Consider the following 21,871-nt stretch of genomic DNA (forward strand, 5'->3'; position numbering starts at 1 on the left):
TAAGTGCGACGTAAAACTAAACTCACTCACATTCACTCACTTGTCATTTCTATCACTTACTACTTCTAGAATGCCTCTCAAACAGTTCATATCACAAATTAGGAAGGATTCTGTCAGCGACTCCAGTTTACAAAGAGTTATGTATTTCTCACTTGCAAATTTCCATCAGAAACAATACATTGCACATGTGTATTACATTACTAATTTAGTAACGAAAACAGAATATCTGTGATGGGCGATTGCGCTATCTTAGATTGGAGATGTAGAAAAGTGGTCTAGGGGTAAGAAAACTCATACAGAATTATATACACAATTATTTCTAAATTCGAAGTTTCATATGATTTCACCAAGAAGTATGGCAGAGAAATAATGATCTATTTTCACTTCATAGAAAGTTAAAGGAAGAAATTAGGTTTCATACAGCACTGAATATCACTCAATCACAATACTGGCCGTCGGCCTATTTCAGAAGCGGCACTGTGCAGATCTGCGAGTCCATATCGGTGAAAACCCGCTGAGCAATGTACTAAGGGAGGTAACCCTACACAATGAACAGTTCTCTTAATGGCTGACTTTCCACACTTGAGTTTTGATACTTGACCTTCCATACTTGCGATACTTGATAACAAATATGGTATTATCTGATAAGTCGGATGTGCTTGGGAGCAAACCACCTGTCAAAGTAAACAGATAATATCTAGCACAAGTGATGTGTCCTGCTAATTCAGTGTAAGTGACAAAGTGTACCTACCACCAGGGCGTATCAGGGCTGTATCTAGCAGAATAAGTAGCGGAATTAACTCCAGAAACACACATGGACTCATTTCACTGAATAAAGCTTGCAACCCACTGACATGCACAGACAACGGCAGTATATGTAGAGCTGATAATACCAATTTACTTCCGGGTGGCTGACAGGCAGGCCACGGTGTGTAGGTATGTGTACATATTGAAACTCTGATTCATTGTACATGTATCAGATTTGGAAATCTCCACTTTTAGAGTGTTATAAAGAAGCTATGATGAACTATGCAGTGACAATAAATGCGAGTCTGCTTGTGAATTAAAGTATCACATTTCTACTGCCAAGGGGCTTTGTGTTTTCAGTATCAAGTTACTTCAACTATCTATCCCTTACAGAACAGAAATAATTTGACGAGTGGCCTGAAGTAGAACAGTTTAACATCTGAAGGTTTATATGTCACACGAAACTGCTATGTTTTTCTAGAAAACAACAACAAGAACATCATCAACAACAACAACACGTAATATCTAGGTATTGAGCGTGAATGCAGTATTTCAGCGTGAAGAAAGAGGAAATATTGTCATCAGGAACGTATGTGCAGGGATGTAGTGCTGAGGACCACTATAAAGCGAACATGTGATTGCGCTAACAAGGTATAACTGACGAGAGCAGTCAAACAGAGGACCAGAAAATTCATTATCCCAATATGCTTCCACTTATTCATCAAATGGGAACATAGGAAAATGATAGCATGTATTATTAAATGAAACATACATTATCGATCTTCATGAGTCTGATCAAACTTATTTGTATCATTGATGAAAATAACAAATATTTCTTACAATTGTCCTGTGGGTCAACAAAGAAATAAAGTAATCTAGAACACAAATGGAAATTATTAAACTATTTCAGTTAACGAGATGCTTATTTATCACCGACCGGTGAAAAAAAATGGTGAAAATATTTGCTTGTCTGCCGTCTTTGTGTTGAATTCACTCAATCGTTATCTGTTTACGTACACAAGATTACATTTATAAGTAGTCTATGGTGTATGATCCACGACCATATTTCATCAATGTTGTCACATTATATCAACGCAAGTAGTGTTTGCCTCCTACTGTGATATAGATGTGGAAATTGCATGGGGCCACGGATCAAGATGTTATTAGCTGGCCCCATTATTTCTAATGGTTGCCTTGTTGTTTGATGACATTTAATTAAGTGGATCAGTGATGCGTTGCAGTGTTATTCTCAAATATATCACGTGTCAAATTGTCATAACAATGGGAATATGATAACGCAATGGCAATGGAAAAGGGCTTATCACCCTCCGCAGTTCCTCAATAGATCTGTTGACAACCTATACTTGTCACCTTAGCAACAAGGCAGTTCAGATATCATAAAACTAGGAGTGCATGCTCCCAGGCATGCTCAACTGGCTTTTTGAGTAGCGGACATGCTGGACACTCCATACCCTCCACAGCGTGCTGCCTAAGGATTTCCGTGTGAATCCCAGCCATACAGGGCCTAGCGTTCACGTCTTGCAGTAAAGAGGGTAGACTATAAAAAAAATGAAAACAAAATGAAAAAAAATGTGGCACTACAAGAGGCGCCAGTATCTCGTCCCAAACAACGCTGATTCTAGATTGTCGTGCAAATGGAGTGTGCTCAGTCGGCGTCATCCAAGTCCAAAACATGTCCAGTAGCACTATGACTTACATTAAAGTTTACAGAAACCTTACACTGAGTTTGACTAGATGAAAAAGGGCTACAACCCTTATAGCAGACCGCCTAAAATAGACCGCCTTTGGCTGTTGACAGGGTCGGACGTGCGTGTCAGCCGCTCCGCTGTAAGGGCCTTCGTTGGGTTTATATTTTGTTATTCATTACTACGTTTGGCTTTTACTTCAGTTATATTATACAGGTAAGTGTTTTTGTAGGTTACCTAAGGTTACCTATTGGCTTATTTTGCCATATTTGTGTGTTTCTTGTGTCGCGTTGACCACGTGGCCTCGGTTTTTGCGCATTGTGTTTGCGTGAAATCTTCATTTGGTATTAAATTTTGTCACAGATATATTTGGATATGGAGAGCGACAGTGATTGGGATGGGGATGATGATATTCATTCTACCTCATTTGAGGAAACTTCAACAGATGCTGAATTTTGCAGAGAAGTATGTGTCGATGATTTCAGAACGTTTGAAATGAAAACATGAGGATGACCGAGTTGTAAACGAGGCGACTTCGTCATTACCTATTAAATTTGTTGTCAGATTTACTTCTGTTGACCCAAGATTACGTTTGACAAACTTGAGTCCAACTGCTTTGGGTCGGGATATTCATAAAAGCATTGGTGATGCGGAGCATATTAAAAAACTGGAAAAGGGAGATTTAGTGATACACTGTAGGACTGCTGAGCAACTTAACCTTGCAATGAATGAAGCAATGAAGCGTGTATCTGCGACGTTCGTGTCAAGAGTTATGTCCAAAGTCTCTGAGTGAATCCAAGGGAGTTATTTACAATGTTGACAAAGATGTAACTGAGGATTAGATAGTTGAACATTTGAAGGGTCAGAAGGTCAAATGCGCCCAAAGACTTTTGCGCGGGAAAGAAAAAGACCCTACTACCTTCATTCTACTTATATTCTCAACACCACATTTACCTGAACGTGTTCGGATGTATTATCAATCCTTTTGTGTGCGTCTGTATATCCCACCAACAATTAAATGCTACAATTGCCAGAAGTGTGGCCATGTTTCATCCCGATGTAAAAGTAAAAAGCCTGTATGCCCAAAGTGCAGTGGTGAGCATAACATTGTTCAGAAAATGTATCCAAGTTTTGCAATTATGGTAGTAGACACAGCGCTGCCTACAAGGGGTGTGAGAGACACAGGGAGGTTGTATCTGTGCAAAGGGTACGAGTAGAGAGAACACCGTCCTGTGCTGAAGCAACTCGTATGGACAAGTCCACTCCGACTCAAACTTATGCAGCCTCTGTAGCCACCGCTCAGAAATCTCGATCTGTGTCAGTACAATTGCAAGCCTCGAAATCACCGGTTGAAATCTGTCCTGTTCCCTCTACAGTTAGATCAGGGTCTAACCCTAGTGGCAATTGTAAAGCTCGGTTACGAGAGTCTGATTTAAACCAGAGTGTATCAAATCCAACTAATACAGCTCAACTTAGCTCTGTACAAGTAGCCAATCCATTCCTTAGTACTTCTCCTCAAACCTTTTTAGCTGTCTTGTTTGAGGTGATTCGAGGTGATTTGTCGGCTGCTAAAATACATCTTCACATCGATGTTTCTAGAGATTTGTTGGAGGAGGTAAACGCTGAGATGAACGATGGATGAGGCTTTAGTATTCCTAAGTATAATGCAATGGAATGCTCAAAGTCTTATTGCACATGGGGATAATTTGAAGCATTTTCTTCTATCAAACAGGGCACCACTGCCGGATATTATTTGTGTACAGGAAACATTTCTATGGCCAGAGAGTCATTTTAGGATTAATGGCTATCTTGGTCTTCGTCAGGATAGACTAACCAGCAATCCGAATACTAAAAATCCTCGGCACAGGTGGCTGTGCTATATTTATTAAGACTGATTTGTCGTATCAGTTTCATAAATTACCAAAAAACGGTTTATGAGGCTAACGCAGTAAAGATGTATTAAGGAGGAAGACAAAGTTATTACCATTGTTAATATCTATAATACAGGTAAGCCAAACGTAGATGAATATCTGAAGGTAATTGGTCCCAGTGGAGGGGCTTATTTTATATGTGGTCACTTTAACAGCCATAATTTGCTTTGGGGAAGCAACAAGACGGATAATAATGGTCAGATTGTTGAACAGTTTTTAGATGAGGCAGATCTTGTCCTCTTAAACGATGGTAAAATGACCCGCATGTATCTTGGCAAGTGGACCTTTTATCCCTTAGACATATCAATGATATCATCACCAATAGCTGGTAAGTGTAACTGGGATGTATACCAGGAAGATGCGTTAGATAGTGACCATTTTCCAGTTTTTACTGAAATTAAGATCCGACTATATCATGATTCTTGTGATAGTGTACCTCGGTGGAAATTTAAGAAGGCTAATTGGGCACTGTTTTCTAGCATGTCTGCTGAACATATTACACCTGATCTCATAAATGGTGATGTTAATACGTCTAGTGAAAACATCACAGCACAATTAAGCAGAATTGCAGAAGAGTCTGTTGGAAAATCGTCTAGTAAGAAAGCGTCATTCTCGCCAAAGTTCTGGAGGAATGACATCTGTTGAAAAGCAAATATCGCAAAGAAAAAGGCTTATAATAAGGTTCGCCGTTCATCTTTGCCATGTGACCTAGCTGATGTTCGTAAAAACATAGAAATGTTGAAACGGGGAAACAAAGTTTATTGTCAATGAAAATACTATTTTATGTGATTAAATTGTGATGAAAACAAACAATATGTTAGCATAGCTCTTTAGGTCCAGCAATTGAATATATTCGTACTGAGATTGATAATGTTCAATGTTTCCTTCCATTGCGATCAAGTGCTCTTCACATCTGACCAGCATTATGGTTGCATGCTATTATACAAAAAGTGTGAGAGTGTAGAAAGTGTAAAACTAAACTGCGATATTGGCAAATTGGGTTTTGCGCCGCATATCGAAATATTCCACCAATATCACGGTGGAGACGTCAGAAATGGGCATCACACACAGCAACCAGGCATGGCTCTCCTCAAATGAACTTACAGATATAACAAACATGATACATATTATGAGGTATTCCCTCGAAATGAACAAAAGGTAGCTCAAGGGAGGGAGCGTCCGCCACTCAGATTCCACGCATGTGTCGTGACAGAAACAATTGTTATGTTTAAACTCTACAATTGGATCAAGGTACGTTATGTTCGCTTCCATTGAGAGTATAAAGAGACTGAAATATTGGGTCAGTAATTTATGACGTCTCCTCACTTGAAATTATCTGTTACAGATCTAAACAAATTACAAGGTGACCATCCCTGTGGTCAAAATGGAGTAAAGCATTTGATCCGCTTGTCAAAGGGTCTTTATTCACTCATTGCCATTGCGAGGATCTGAAAACAGAATATCAGTTAAATGTGCCACTTTATTACAGCATGGCAAACGTAAAAAAAATAATGCATTACATATTTTACATATTTACAAACTTAAGGGCTTAGGTATCTGTTGGAAATAAAACATTGCTTCTTGTGTACACTTCGTTGTTGCAACTTCCCTCTTTTCTAGACTACAGATAACCTAAGTAGTGGTTACCTCAAGGTTGAGTGTCGGAGTTCTGGTATGGAGATACCCTGATGGACTCGTATGGTACAGAAGGCGTCTCGATCATGTCTTTGTAGGTACTTGTCTCTACGTTGGCGTCAACTGAAACCAACGGTACACACTTTTTTAGAACACTTCATGCTCTGCATACCATCCCATTCACGCCGATACAGGTAAAACCTGCAATACAGCATGCCTTCACTTCAGTTACGATTGAGTTTTGAAGTAATGTAAGACGCTCTGTCCATCTACCGTTTGTATTCCCATAAACCCGCAGCTGTGTGTAATGTTGTCGTTCCGAACCCTCTGTATTCATGCTTGACTGAGCTGGACTGTTAATATGATCTGAAACAAATCAATATATACACCTGGAAATTAATCAAGCAACACCCCAATTTTTTCTTTTGGAGCAACTTTGAAGTGTTCTGACAATCAAAATATGCCGGGTTGATATAGTTTGACACTTTTTTATTCAACAGACGATCTCTGACAAACAACTTAAAGGGAAAAAGTATCAAGACTTTGCTTTATTGCAACGAAATCCAAATTCTTAAAACTGTCTTAAATTCATGAAAAAATGGACACAATTTACTATTCATCCACAGACGTTGTTGTCAGGTGTATTAACACAAATGTCACATGGAAAGAAAGAACAGTCATCTGAGAGTCTGCACACCGACTTTCATCAATATCTAGTGTGTCCTCCCTGCGCACGCACCACCGATTCCAGACGCCTCCTCATTCCTTGGATGAGTCTCCGGATCTGATTCTGGGGGATCCTGTTCCACTCCTCATGCAGGGCAGCCGTCAATTCGTTGAGATTATGGACTGGTGGGTCTCTCTGCCTCACACGACGGCCAAGAAAGTCCCACAAATGTTCAATGGGGTTGAGGTCAGGGCTCATGGCAGGCCATGGAATTCTGTCAATTGCATTTTGCCGCAAAAAATCATTTACAGCATGCGCCCTGTGAGGTCTAGCATTGTCGTCCATAAATATGGGTCTCGTTGCCAGAGGATGGTTCTCAAAATGAGGTACCACAGCCCTGTCAAGAACCTCCTGTTGGTAACGAACACCGTTAAGGTTGCCACGGATGGTAATGATATCCAACTTGCAGTTCATGGAAATGCACCCCCATACCATAACGGAACCTCCCCCAAAGGCCACAGTCTCCTGGATGTTCCGTGGAGCCATTGCTGTGTTCCTCTGCCTCCAGACCCGAGTACGACCGTCCACCATGTGCAGCAAGAACCGGCTCTCATCTGAGAAATGGACCTTCCTCCAAGAGGCAATGTTCCAGTGCAAACGGTCATTACACCAGGCCAGTCGGGCTGCCTTATGGGCTGGAGACAGTCTGGGTCGCTTGATTGGCCTCCTTGCCCGGTATCCTGCAGCTTTCAGACGATTCCGAACAGTCCTGTTCGAGATGGGTCTCCCTGGAAGCCACTCCTGTCTCAACCGAGAGCTCGAGTCGAAGGACCTGCGCCGTACAAGTCTCAGTAAAGCTCTGTCCTCCCGGACTGTGGTCTTCCTGGGTCTTCCTGGTCTAGGCAGGTCTTTAACTTCATTAGTGGCCCGGTATTTTTTCAAAAGTTTTGAAATTATGGAATGATGTCGTCCGATTTGAGTCCCGATTTGTCTTAGAGACATACCAGCATTCCTCATGCCGATTATTTGCCAACGAGTGGCCTCTGATAATTTCCTACGTGCCATGACATTGAAATGAATGAAAAACCGAATGCAATCGACAACCTGCGCTTGTAAACACCCCAGGGAAAAAGTGCATTTTTCGAAAGTTGAGGTTAAAGCAATGCACGTGCGCTGTGCAAGCTTCACGCGCGTCATATCAACCCATGAAAAGCTCATGCTGTATGTCAATACATCAAAATTGAATAATCAATCATCAAAATTACTTCGTTAAACTTTGTTAAGTTTTTATGTGTCTTTGAATTTGGTGTTGCTTAATTAATTTCCATATGTATATATAAAATTAATAATAACGGCATCATTGCAGAGATAGGCTGGGAAGATTTGTAACCAACTCTATATGTCTGACTCGATATGTTTAACCTACCCAGGGATGAATATCCTGTGTTTTCCATTTCTTCAGTTTCAGACTTTCTAGTGCTGCAAAGGTAAGTAAGGTCAACTGTTGAACATGCTAGGGAAAGAAACACGTGACAAACGCTGATGTTTACAAATAATAGTTTACGCTACATCAAAGCAAATTATTTCAACAGGTTTTATGTATATGCTTGGCATACCTTTTTGGTGTAGCAGATCCTGAAAGAAGAGAGTACATATATAACACCTCGTATAAACATTACAAGTGACATATTTGATAATATGGAAACGTTGCAAATGAAGAATGAGATATACAAAACACAAAGAATAAATGAATAAAACACTGCATATAAGCAGTGACTGGTGAAAAATGTTTCTTGTCAAGATTGACTGTGTGTACATTGAGACTGCAGGATGAGCTCATTGTGAACATTTTTGGTTCACGACTGTCACTCATCTTTAGCAATTAAAATCAGAATGAACTGCACTGAAACATCCCTTCTGTCATTATCTCCACAATACGACTTGATTGTACACCCAGTGCTATTGAGATTTACCTTTCATGACGTTTCCAAACCTGAACCCCTTTCGGTAGAGTACCGTTAGAACTAATCCTTCAATAAGCAAGGTAAGAAATAGAGTTCCTATTGCTGTTCCAGCTATCTTACTTGTTCTGTTATACTTTTCTTTAGGTGGTTGCGTGCTACTGGGACCTGCAGTATAAATGGTAATAGCACAATATTAAATGGTTTTAGTTCTAAAGAGCTGACATGTATTTACTAACTTTATGTTCCGTGCTTGTCATAGGCGCCATCTCTGATGCATCTAAAATATCACAAATTATACGTACCCGTAACAGTTTAACAGTAATGCATTTTGTAATGGATAGTGCAACCTTTATGATACAGAGACAATCTAGCTTGCATTATGAATGCTCAGTTACATTTTATTGTATCCCAAGCTTCCTATCAGAGAAAAGATCGCACAGCTGAAGATAGGAAGCAAACTATTCTTAACTAATACTGATTTTCGATAAAGGATCGAAATATAGCAAGTGTAAATTGCCTTGTTTTCGGGATATATTAAGTATGGAATTCGTGGTATTCCTGTAAATCCATGGCCTGGCCAAAATGTGAAGGGTCCATCATATAAGTTTTTATCGTTGATAAGTGTCCATGTTGCCACTTTACTCCCCGTACCTGTCAGCCCCTCCACAAAAACTTAACGGTACTCACAGCTGACGTTGAATGTCCTAACATCAGTGTAGTTGTATCCTCCATACTGCCACGCCCCCAGACACTCACACTGTTGACTATGTTGACTCCGACTGACAGTGAAAAAGAGAGTAGATGTCCTGGTCTGACCACTGTCACTGACCGATGCTGACCCAGTGCCAGGACAGGACCACGTGATCGTAGGAAGAGGATGTCCTCCTGTCACCGAGCAGCTGATTGTCTGTTGTTCTCCCTCAAACATCAGAGCCGGAAACTGTGTGATGGAGGGAGGGAGAGGTGGGGGGTCTGAAACAGAAGCAACCAAGGCAGAAAGACTTGAAGTACCGATGTTACTGCAGAGACTATACTTATTGCGGTATTTCCACACCCATAGAAATCTCTTCATCTGATAGTATACCCAAAGTAAATGTAGCCAAGAGTGATAATCTATTCTGTATATACCTCTCCTATACATCTCTGTTTACATTTGTCTGCATATTCCAGAAGGTCTTTCAATGCACATCACAACAGAATGAGGATATACCAGAAATGACACAGACAAAACAAAACGTGAACACTGACAAATCATCACGTAGAGACGTTATACTTTACTTTGCTGGGAATACTTGTGAATACTCACATTTGACATCCAATGACACAGAACCAGTTTTAGTTGCGGATGTCCTTGTGTTTCTGACCTGACATCTCACAGTGGTCCTCTCCTTATTTGGCCTGAAGGTGAGAGTCTGGTACCACCAGGTAGAAGATTCTGTCACTGACCCGATGTTGCCACCTACAGGTGTTCCATCACTGTAGTGCCAGGTGAAGGCCGCGTAGGGATAAGCAGAGGCAGTACAGGTCAAGGTTATATTTCTGTTCTCTACAGCTACAGAGTTCATTGGCTTTGTCACTTTAACCTGGTCTGGACCGACTGCAATACAGAACAATAATCTATGACAGCGGTGACATCTGGACCTCTTACTGCATTAGTATTGATAGTCTGTTTTATGTATACATGTGCGTTGACATAATATAAATACCAATTGAAATGACTCTCACAATGTATAATGTGCACATATGTGATCTTCTTAATTAATCATCATGTTACTCAACTGAGTGGCCCTGTTTACTCAGTCCCGTGTGGACCCGGGACAGAATGTGTCCACAGCACCCCATTGCGTGTCGTAAGAGGCGACTAAATTGGGCAACCTGTTTGCCGTGGGTTGCGTCCCGTGTCGGTGGAGGACGGGATCCTGGTGGTTGAGGGCAGTTGGGCTTTTAACTGCGTTCCATTTGCCCAACACACCACTTCGGCCCTTACTTCACCTAGACGGGTGGTTGAATTGGCCCGATTCAACCAATCGGCTGGTCATGCCAAGCCCTGTGCATGACCTATATATATATATATGTCATTGCACAATTTTGATTTGGATATTTAATTTCGGTCTTGGCCAAATTAATCATCGACTTTCCTGGTTTTGAAATGTATCTTTATGTTCTGAATTTTGCCTAGAGTCTTATGCCCAGAAGGCGGTGGCTCATGGGCCAATCCGGTGGATTAATTATTTATAATTCTTCTACTGGAGTATATCATCCGGGTATCCTTGGTGCTGTAAGCTGGAGGCCCGCTTGCTTTAGCATTGTCCTTGTGATACTCCGTGGTGGGTGGGGAGCTCGGATGATGAACCATATTATACTAACTATGGCGTATGAAACCCCAACAAAAAGAACAAAACGTCCACTTGATATTGACCCTGTTGATGCTGACCATAGACCGGCTGTATCGATTGAGTATTGGCCGCGTTTCGTTGTCATTGAGACTCCTGACAAGACACCTTTAAAGTTGAACCCCTTTGCAGTATCGTAGGGTATTCAAGGTATTGCTGGGGATGTGAAAAATATAAGACGTTTACGTTCGGGTGCCCTCTAGTTGAGTGCGGGAAAAAGCAGCAAGCAACCAACTTGATGAACATGACATCTTTCGTGGGCATGCCGGTCACGGTCTCTGCTCACAAGACCTTAAACACTAGTAAAGGTATCATCAGAGATCGAGATCGATTGTTTGCTGATATGTCCTAAATTGACATAGGATCGGAAATGAAAGATCAAGGTGTGCTGTATGTCAAGCGCTTTTCTACTCGAAGAAACAATGAAACGTTCCAAACAAATACATATCTGTTCACTTTCTCATGCCCAAATGCTCCCAAATCAGTGAAGGCAGGCTATTGTAACATACAAGTTGACACCTACATCCCCAACCCGCTCAGGTGTTTTAAATGCCAGAAATATGGACACGGTGTAAATACGTGCACATTGTCTGTTGTGTGTGCTGACTGTGGTGAGAAGACACACACAACGGAAGATTGTGACAGGGATTATAAAAAATGCACCAATTGCTCAGGCGGCCATTCTTCATTTTCTAAACAGTGTCCAATTTGGAAAGAGCAAATGGAGATCAATAAAATAAAATTTACACAAAATATTCCCTTTTCTGAGGCCAAAAAACTGGTAAAGAGATCTGAACTTACAGAAAGTTATGCTGCAGTAGCAAAAACATCATCGGGGTCTAGTTCTAAAACAACATCAACCACAAGCTGTCAAACTACCTTGACTTGGGTAAATTGCGATTCTCCACAGCATTTGTGCACTGCTATATCATCACAGACTGAGGAATCACCTCAAAGTCTTCTTCTGATCACAAATCAGCATCTCAGTCACGCTCAAAGTCTCAGTCTACAGCTGATAGTCAACACACTGTGAACAGTAAACCGAAGCCAAAGGCTGATGCTTCAAAACAACAAAGTGGCAGAGCTCCTAAAGGGTCACAGAACAAAATTCAACTGTTCAATAAACATGGGTCTCTTGAAGACATGGACGTTTCTGAAAACGTCCATTCTAGGGCACATAGCTTGTCGCCCTCCAAAAGAGTGCGGGGTAGATCCCCAATAAATCCCCCTAAAAGATAGTTTATTCCAATAATATTGTACAGTGGAACTGCAGAGGATTGAGGACTAATTTGCATGAATAACAGCTATTAGTCCAAGATTTTACACCGTCAGCGATATGTCTCCAAGAGACATATTTAAAACAAAGAGATACATTTGACCTTCGTCAATTTAATGCATGTCATTGTCTTGCACCTCCGGGTGATAGGGCCACTGGCGGATCATCCATTCTAGTCAGACAAAACGTTATTCAGAGCCCTGTTCCACTTAATACTAATATGCAGGCTGTTGCAGTGAGAACTACTTTACATGTAGCGTTTACGCTATGCTCTCTTTATATTTCACCGTCTTCGACGTTTGCCAAAACTGATCTTCAAGCTCTATATGACCAACTCCCGAAGCCCTGTATTATAATGGGAGATTTAAATGGGCACAACCCACTTTGGGGTAGTGTAACTACAAACACTAAAGGTAAATTGTTGGAGGACTTTTGTTCTGACAATGATATATGTATTTATAATGATGGTTCCAACACATATTTACATCCTGGTACAGGGACTTATTCTGCTCTTGACTTGTCATTGACAAATTCAGAACTACTAAATGAATTCGAATGGTCAGTCCACGATGACCTCTGTGGAAGTGACCATTTTCCTACTATATTAAAAGCTGTAACTCCATCTGATGTTCCTCCATCATCAAGGCGAAATTTTAAAATGGCTAACTGGGCTTTATATGAAACACTGTGTGCTGAAAAACTTAAACCCGAACGTTTCATTGACGTTTCTGATGCTATCAAATCTTTTTTCTGATGAACTGAATTCCATAGCTGATGAGTGTATACCAAAGTCCTCTGCAGTTCCACACATAAGAAAACCATGGTTCAACGATGAGTGCAAACAAGCTAGGAAGGCAAGGAAAAAAGCAGAACATTATTTCCGTCGCCATCCTATGGTGCATAATTGCAATAAATTTAAGATTTTAAATGCTAAAGCACGCCGTACGTTTAAACAGAACAAACGCCAATCTTGGCAAAATTATGTATCCAAAATAAATTCTCGGACACCCATGTCCAAGGTATGGAACATGGTCCAGAAAATCAAAGGTAAAGGTACTAAATCTACTGTCCATCATCTTAAACATGGAGATCAATTGCTTACTGATAAATCAGATATTGCTAATAAACTGGGTGAAACCCTTGCTAAACACTCTTCCTCTTCAAATTATGTACCTAAATTTCAGCAATATCAAAAACAACAAGAAAAGAAAACTATTAATTTCAATTCTGATACTGGGGAAGATTATAATGAAACGTTTTTTATTCATGAACTCCATACTGCTCTTGATCAAGCTCATGACACTGCTACAGGAGCTGATAACATACATTATCAACTCCTGAAGCACTTACCAGAATCCTGCCTAGAAACGCTTCTCAATATTTTTGATGATATTTGGACATCGGGTAACTTTCCTCCGTCATGGCGTGACGCCATAGTAGTACCAATACCTAAACCTGGACGTGATCATACGGATCCGTCCAATTATCGACCTATTTCACTAACCAGCTGTGTTTGCAAGACCATGGAACGCATGATAAATAAACGACTTGTTTGGTATTTGGAAACAAATAATCTTATCACAGATATACAGTGTGGTTTCCGTAAAAACAGAAGTACTGTCGATCACTTAGTGCGACTGGAGTCATTTGTTAAAAACGCACTAATTAATAAACAACATGCTGTGTCTATCTTTTTTGATCTTGAAAAAGCATATGACACAACCTGGAAACATGGTATTTTGAGGGATTTACATGACTTTGGTTTGCGAGGTCGTTTGCCTGAATTTATTGCCAACTTTTTAAATGACAGACAATTCCAGGTCCGTGTGGGTTCTACCCTGTCTGATCATTACAATCAGGATCAGGGTGTTCCACAAGGCAGTATTTTATCTGTCACTCTTTTTAGCATCAAGATCAACAGTTTATCAAAAGTTTTAAACGATTCAATTGATGGATCGCTTTTCGTGGATGATTTTAATATTTCTTGCCGAGGTAAAAATATGCATACTATTGAACGGCAACTGCAGTTGTGTTTAAACAAAATAAATAAATGGTGTCTTGAAAACGGCTTTAAATTTTCGAAGTCCAAAACTAATTGTATACATTTTTGCAGAACATATAAGCCACATAAGGACCCTGAACTATCTCTAGATGGCACTCCCATCAAAGTTGTAAAGGAGGCCAAGTTCTTGGGATTAATTTTTGACTTGCATTTAACATTCCTACCACATATCAAATCCCTCAAAACTAAATGCCTGAAGGCACTTGACTTGTTGAAAGTCGTTTCAAATTCTAAATGGGGAGGGGACCAAACTACCCTCCTGCAACTTTATCGATCACTGATCCGGTCAAAACTTGATTATGGCGCCATTGTATAGGGTGGAGCCTGTAAAAGCAACCTGAAACTTTTAGATTCTGTTCACCATCAAGGTCTAAGACTTTGTCTTGGCTCCTTTCGAACTTCACCTGTTGACAGCATGTACGTTGAGGCCGATGAGCCATCTCTTGAGCAGCGACGTATCAAATTAGCTTTACAGTATGTAACAAAATTATATTCCAGTGAGTCAAACCCTGCATATAACTGTGTTTTCAGTCCTCTGTGTGAGGACTTATACAACATGAAATCTTCGCTTGTACCGCCTCTTGGTTTAAGAATTAAACCATTTCTTGCTGCTGCCGGCATTGAGCTGGAAAATACAGCTCCTTCCCGTCTTCTTTCTTCTCCTCCTTGGCAGTTGGTTAGGCCACAAGTGGATCTAACATTGACCACATTTAAAAAATCAGAAACTAGTGAATTACAATATAAACAAGAATATAATCAATTGAAACATAAATATAGCAGTTATAAATCCTTATTTACAGATGGGTCCAAGGACGGTGGCGCAGTAGCTTGTGCCACTGTCATTGGATCCAGAACAATATCTTCTAGATTACCAGACAACAGTTCTATTTTTACCGCTGAGGCTAACGCCATATTAACAGCTCTTAAATATATTCAAAGACGCCATAAACATAAACAATATATAATCTATTCCGACTCTCTTTCTTGCCTTCAGGCGATTAAAAATCTTTCTTGTAAACATCCACTTTTAATTGAAATTATTGAATTATATAATGATCTTGCTACTGGCCAGTACGACATCGTCTTCTGTTGGTTACCCAGCCACGTTGGCATCTCTGGTAACTCAATGGCCGATCTTGCTGCTAAGGCAGCACTCAACAAATCTGTGACACCACTTCTTATTCCTTATTCTGACTACAAAGCTAGCATTAGAGCTTACACTCGTGATCTGATGCAGAAGAAGTGGGACACCCAAGTAGGTATAAATAAATTACATGAAATAAAACCCTACATTGGTTATACATACTTGGGTTGTCAGTCCAGATTTGAAGAAGTCATTTTGCGACGATGTCGCATTGGCCATACAAGATACACTCACGCATACCTTTTAAAAGGTGAGGATCCCCCGTTTTGTATCCCTTGTGATGAGAGAGTCACGGTCAAGCATATCCTGCTTGACTGTGTTGAATTCTCCATCATAAGGGATAAGTATTTTTCTGTAAAAACTGTTAAGGATCTTTTTAACACAGTCAGCGCTCATTTAATCATTGCTTTTTTAAAGGAAATTGATTTCTCGGTTGAGTTTTGAGTTATATGTTCTGTATATAAATGTATTTTAATGATTGGTAGTTTAGGTTAGTAACTAGAATTGTTAGTGGCTGTACCCTCAAAGGGGGTTGAAGTATTGTAAAATTATTGTCCTCCTGAGAGGGTACGTAAGTCCACAAACATTCGATGTAAATTTAAATCTACCAGGCTTTTAATCGTAGTATTCTTGTTGTTTTAATTTTGGCTAGCATATTGTACACTCGCCAGCAGCTGAGGGGATGGAGTAAATCCAACTAGGGTGCATGCAGGTAGCAAAGGTACTGTAAGTCCCCATGGTCCCTAGTTTGGTGATCTACCTTCAGTTGTTGGCGATCTATAGCCTTATTTTATAGTGTATTGTCCTAATGGTGATGTTGTTTTTAACTTTCCATGCTAGTTTTAATTCCATTTGTGATATTCTAGTTCTTTTACTGTCCTTCGTTGACAGGTTTTATAGTAGACATATAATTAATTTTGATATTACATGTTCTCGTCACGATATGGCTGAGATATTGCCGATGTGACGTTAAATTCGTTTAACTCACTCACACTGTTTACTCAGTGTGGTTATTAGGCAAGTATTGATTGGCTGCCATGTGAACTAAACCAATACCTCAAACAACAAACAACAAACAACTCACACCACACTCCTATCCGAGCGCTGTCAGACTCAACTGGGGCGGGGTTGTGGATGTTGGTGGCCCGACAGTAGACTGTATGACCAAGGTCACCCCTGACAGGGTTGAAGGTCACTGTACTGGTGGTCTGGACAACGCCTGACTGGGATGTGTCATCAGTGGATATTCCACTTGCCAACAGAACATTGTTCTTGTACCACGTGATTGTTGCAGCAGGGTAACTGGCAGAGGTCACACAGGTCAAGGCCAATTGTTGACCTTCAGCAGCTCCAACTTCCTGATTAGCAGACGTGATGTTTGTCAGTGACACACTGTTGACAGGAACTGGATTGAAAGGGAATATGAAAAGGGAAAATCGTACATACCAGTCATACCAGGATCAATGAATTATGCTACGAAATTATGACAAGCGGAAAACATGAAAATACCATCATCTGCCGATAATGCTACTTCGCTATCAGATTCAATTTTTTTGGGCTTCGGACACAATTAAATCTTTAAGAATGTTAGTGAGTTTAGTCTTACGCTGCTTTTAGCAATATTCAGAAAAAGGGCTTCATACATTGTACAGATTTGTGGGGATCCCACCGGGCAAACCACTAGGCTACCCTACCGCCCCAACGTTACGCAAACACAAGGAACCTATCAGTGAAACTTGATAAGACACATATATTCATTTTCAGAGAAGGTGGTCCAGTTGCGGCAGGAGAAAGATGGAGTTTTGATATTCATCTTGTAACTGTAAGAAATCAGTCATATCTTGGTTTTATGTTTGATAAAACCATTAACTAAAATATATATATATCGGTTGCTGAATTAGCTTTGAGAGCAAAGAAAGCATTAATTGGTTTATTGTCACTGATGCATAAGTTTTGGCGTGTCGACATGGAAAATATTGTTAAAGGTTTTTGAGCCTATCTTACTCTACGGATCCGACATATGGAGATTCCAGCGTTTTGAAAGTATAGTTTGGAAAATACATCTTTTAGCGTGTAAAAAGTTTCTCTGTGGGGAGCAGTCAACTACAAATTGAATGGTATATGGCGAATGTGGGAGACACCCTTTGTATATCAGTTCCTATATCAAATGCATAAAATGAGTTGGGTAAACTAACATGGGCATCTCATATCAGAAATCCCCTTTTTTCTCATGCATATGGTTTTGTGTGGCTAAATCAGTCGGTTGGCAATTTTTTGGGTAACAATTCCGAGAAACAGCGATTACTATTTATAATCTGGCATATGCATTTGGTTGTAGATAATAGCGCACGCTATGGTTCCTACAGAAACCTACTCCAACCAGAAAAGTACCTATCACATTTAGCATCCAAAAAGTTAAGAAATTCTTTGATAGTATTTTGATTAGGACATTCAAACTTAATGAGTAATGGCGTGTGTCCATGGACAGGTATAAAAGAACTTGCCCTTTATGTAAATTATCCTTTGAAAAGGAAATCCATCTTACATAGATTTAGGTAAACAATATATTCCTGAATATTACCTCTCCAAGTCACCGACGGTAGCATTTGAACAAATCCTGTCTACTTATGATAACTGTATCAACAATGCAATGTCGAAGCGTGATATTCTGTTAACATCATCTATTGATTCAAGCAGTATGTTACTGTATAATGCATGTAACTCCAATGTATATGGGCTGGAGGCCTGAAATACAATAAACATCTTTGACTTTGACTTAGTGTCATGGGGAAACAAACATCTCAACAGCATGCATGGCATTCTTGATATCAATGTAATGTATCGGCTTACTGTCAGGAAAGGAATAAGTAGAGTTGACGGTAGACTGTGTGTTTGATGCCTGGCAGTAGTACAGGGAGTTCCTGCTGTTTCCTGACAGTTGGTAGTTGATGGTGGCTGTCCAGCCAGTGTATCCCTCTACTGCTGCAGGGCTGGTGGCCACACTGGTCCCGTCTTTGTACAACGTCATGGACGATGGTGGACTGGAGACTGCGACGCAGTTGATAGACAAAGTACTTCTAGTAAGGGTAACATTGCTCAGAGGAACTGTAAAAATAGCACTGCTTTATGAAGTATGCCGTCTCCGTGTAGATTAGTGGTGGTTGAAAGACATAGGCGGTAGATGAAATACACTAAAGTGAGGGTATGATCGGCCAGACAACAGAAGTAAATATCTTTATGAAGTATGGCGTGTCTGTGTAGGATGGTGGTGGGACACAGGCGACAGATACAGGTGCTTCAGTGATGGTAACACTGGTCAGAGAAACAGAACTAAATAGCTTTGTAAAGTAGTATCTGTGTAGGACGGCAGTCTTCGGAGACTGGGGATAGATGCAGCGGTTCGAGAGATGGAAACGTTGCTCAGAGGAATTTACAGTAATAGCATAGCCACAGTATCAAGTGATAATGTTGAGCGACTCTGGGTTGAAGTGATCATTACACATATACAAATATAAAAAGAAGTAACTTAAACATAAAAATACAGGTTCAGTGTTGAGGTTTGAAAACACAGGTAATGTGTTTCACAAACATCGCACTTTAACCAAATGTTAACGTGACGAAGTTACCAAGGACATCAATCTGGTTACTGGCTCTGCCTCCGAACTGATAGTCACACCTCCAGCTGACTCTATCCCTGCCGTACACGGCGTTGTTGATGGTCAGTGTGTAGTTGGTGGAGCTGGGGCAGACGGTGGTGTAGTCAGCTGGGAGAGACGGGGAGGTGGAACTGCAGCTACCCTGGTTTACTCTGTATAATAAAGTCCCATTCTCCCACTGTATAGTTGTATGTGAAGATTGTCCCGTGTAACACATCAGGGTACAGCTCCCTCCTGCCTCCACAGAACCTCCACATGATGACGTCAGCTGATAGTTCTGGGCGAAAACTGAAAGTTCACAGAACAATATCCAGTTTCACACTCTTTATGTAAATAAAGGTTTGGAAGCGGACAAATTTCCAACAGAATCAGAATATCCATAAATGTATGAACTACATGTATACTACAAAGAGAAAGAATGGGAACACCCTACAGTTTGATAGTCATACATAAATTTAAACCACGTATTCGACGAACGTATTTGATTTAGCTTTGTTGTTGTCACTAACGTCATCTTTTGTGTCATATTATTTTACGATGCAGAATAACATGCACACATGCCACCCACGACACCACAATTCGCACTGCAGGGTTGAATGCCATTTGACGTACTGGAAACATGTTCCCGGGGTTAACTACCAGTTTAACACGTCTGTTTCAAAGCTTGTCGCACCACACATGTGTCCATGAGTGTAACCAAGGTAATTATTCAGTGTGCATACATTCTGTCATTCCACCTTCATCAAACTAACACACCAACATGGGCTTCACTTAAGAGATAAACATACTGTTTGGGAAATCAGCGGTACATAACGAAATTATAATAGCTCCAAATTTGATTTAAAACCGAACGCGAGCAAAATACAAAATTTAGAGCTATAATAAATTTGCTATATACCGCTGATTTTCCAACACAATACGTTTATCTCCATTCTACCATTACCGTGTTATTCAGATTTTAAACAAATACTTAACGTGTTGGAAAATCAGAGGTATAGAACGTGATTAGATACCTCTGGATGACTTTGATTAACCAATCACAATCCAGTATTTACTGAAGTCATGGTAGAATTACTGTTAAAAGCCACAGTTATACGAACATTATTCTTGTTATCTTAAATCTTAGGAAGCAGACTTTTGAGCCGTTTAGAACTATTGCACTCTTCGTTTTGACCCCTTTGTATGTTATCAGCGGTACAGGTATATATCGGCAGAGCTGTGCTAACTGTTGACACATACATACAATCTACTTCCTGCTTCTATTTCAGGTGACGGCATATGTGGGACTTGAGGTGTGAGATTCGTTGCATTACCCTAATGCAGTGACAACTTAAGCATGTAATACACATACAAGTAAGATACGTGTACCTACCCTGTTGTTTGTGAGGAATGTCCACCAGTAGAGTCCCAACTGTGACGATTAGACGGAGGTACAGCATGGACATGGTGTGTGAAACTAGTTTCACAAGTGATTGATACTAGCACTGGTGAATAAAGTATACAATTCTACTTCCGGGATATGCTATGTATACATGTGTCTCTGCAGACATGACATTCAGAGGACCTAGATATTCGCTGTAGGGTACATCACGCTCAAATCAGCAAGGTCGTGAGCCGCATATGGTTTTGGGAGACAGTGTTGATGCCTATCTTTGTGTGTTTCGATATATGTCTGCGTGGACATTATATAAATACCCATAAATGCTATAACCCAGAGTCAGTGTATATTCATACAGATGCGTACAGATTTAATGTGTGACCTAAGCTAGTTTCTAAGACAGGTTTCCACACAGACTATCAGCAATATCCTGTACCTCCTGTAGCACTGACAGTGAATTTCTCCAGTTTCACTACATATCACAACGCCTTAATGAATAAATAAAACACAGGCATGAGCGTTTGCGTATAGCAAACAACAAAAATTTCAATCCCGTCATTATAATATTTGAGAAACATTAATTTTCCTTTCTATTAACATACCTTGAGACAATATAATACAAGCATAATATGTAAACAAGTGTAAAAGAAACGGCATGTTTTTGATTGGATTATAATTTATAAGATTCACTCTGGTGTTTTAACTACACTTGGACAAACACAGACTAACAAATGCGTTGTGATGACTGTTTTATACTGGCACCCGTGGCGAGCCACCTCCTCGTGGTGGGTGCTGGGTAACGCCAAGGGCTCGCCGACACCCCCGTTGTGGACCCGGGGGCATATTTGATCCACCAACCCGTTTGCCGTAGGTTGCGGCCCTGTGTCGGTGGAGGACGGGAGTCTGGGGGTTGAGGGCACTGGGGACCTCTGACTGCGTTCCCTTTGCTCAACACACCCCTTCGACCTTTACTTCACCTAGACGAGAGGTTGAAAGGACCCGGTTCAACCAATCGGCTGGTCATGCCAAGCCCTGTGCATAGATTATACTATATTTATGATTGCACAAGTATGATTTGGAATTAATTTTGATTGATTTAGGTCTTGGCTTTATTGTCTGAAACATGTTTGATGTTGAATTATGTTGTTTTGAACTTTGCCTAGAGTCTTATGCCCAGAAAGCGGTGGCTCATGGTCCAATCTGGTAGAGTAAGTATTTATAATTCTTCTACTGGAGTATATCATCCGGGTATCCTTGGCGCTGCAAGCTGAAGGCCCGCTTTCTTCAGCATTGTCCTTGTGATACTCGGTGG

General features: G+C 40.5%; 1 protein-coding gene across 1 annotated transcript; it reads right to left on the minus strand.

Annotated features, from left to right (window-relative positions):
- Window positions 1–5,125: 5,125 nt before the first annotated feature.
- On the minus strand, window positions 5,126–20,771 carry LOC137287468 (nephrin-like). The gene is made up of 12 exons (XM_067819783.1): window positions 20,554–20,771; window positions 19,152–19,469; window positions 18,376–18,630; window positions 16,610–16,930; window positions 9,957–10,247; window positions 9,338–9,622; window positions 8,771–8,815; window positions 8,303–8,321; window positions 8,113–8,165; window positions 6,293–6,385; window positions 6,032–6,142; window positions 5,126–5,832 (listed from the first exon to the last, which is right to left on the minus strand). Exons 1-11 carry the CDS (start codon window positions 20,624–20,626, stop codon window positions 6,033–6,035), a joined length of 1,863 nt encoding a protein of 620 aa, XP_067675884.1. The 5' UTR covers window positions 20,627–20,771; the 3' UTR covers window positions 5,126–5,832; window position 6,032.
- Window positions 20,772–21,871: the final 1,100 nt, after the last annotated feature.

Source organism: Haliotis asinina, chromosome 1, assembly GCF_037392515.1.
Source record: "Haliotis asinina isolate JCU_RB_2024 chromosome 1, JCU_Hal_asi_v2, whole genome shotgun sequence".
In the NCBI taxonomy this organism is placed as follows: Eukaryota; Metazoa; Mollusca; class Gastropoda; order Lepetellida; family Haliotidae; genus Haliotis; species Haliotis asinina.

Coding starts and splice junctions, on each gene's coding strand:
- LOC137287468 (XM_067819783.1), bottom strand. CDS start 20,626: ATGTCCATGCTGTACCTCCGTCTAATCGTCACAGTTGGGACTCTACTG. Junction 19,470..20,553: donor CATTCCTCACAAACAACAGG/GTAGGTACACGT, acceptor GTGAACTTTCAG/TTTTCGCCCAGAACTATCAG. Junction 16,931..18,375: donor TACTTATTCCTTTCCTGACA/GTAAGCCGATAC, acceptor CTTTCAATCCAG/TTCCTGTCAACAGTGTGTCA.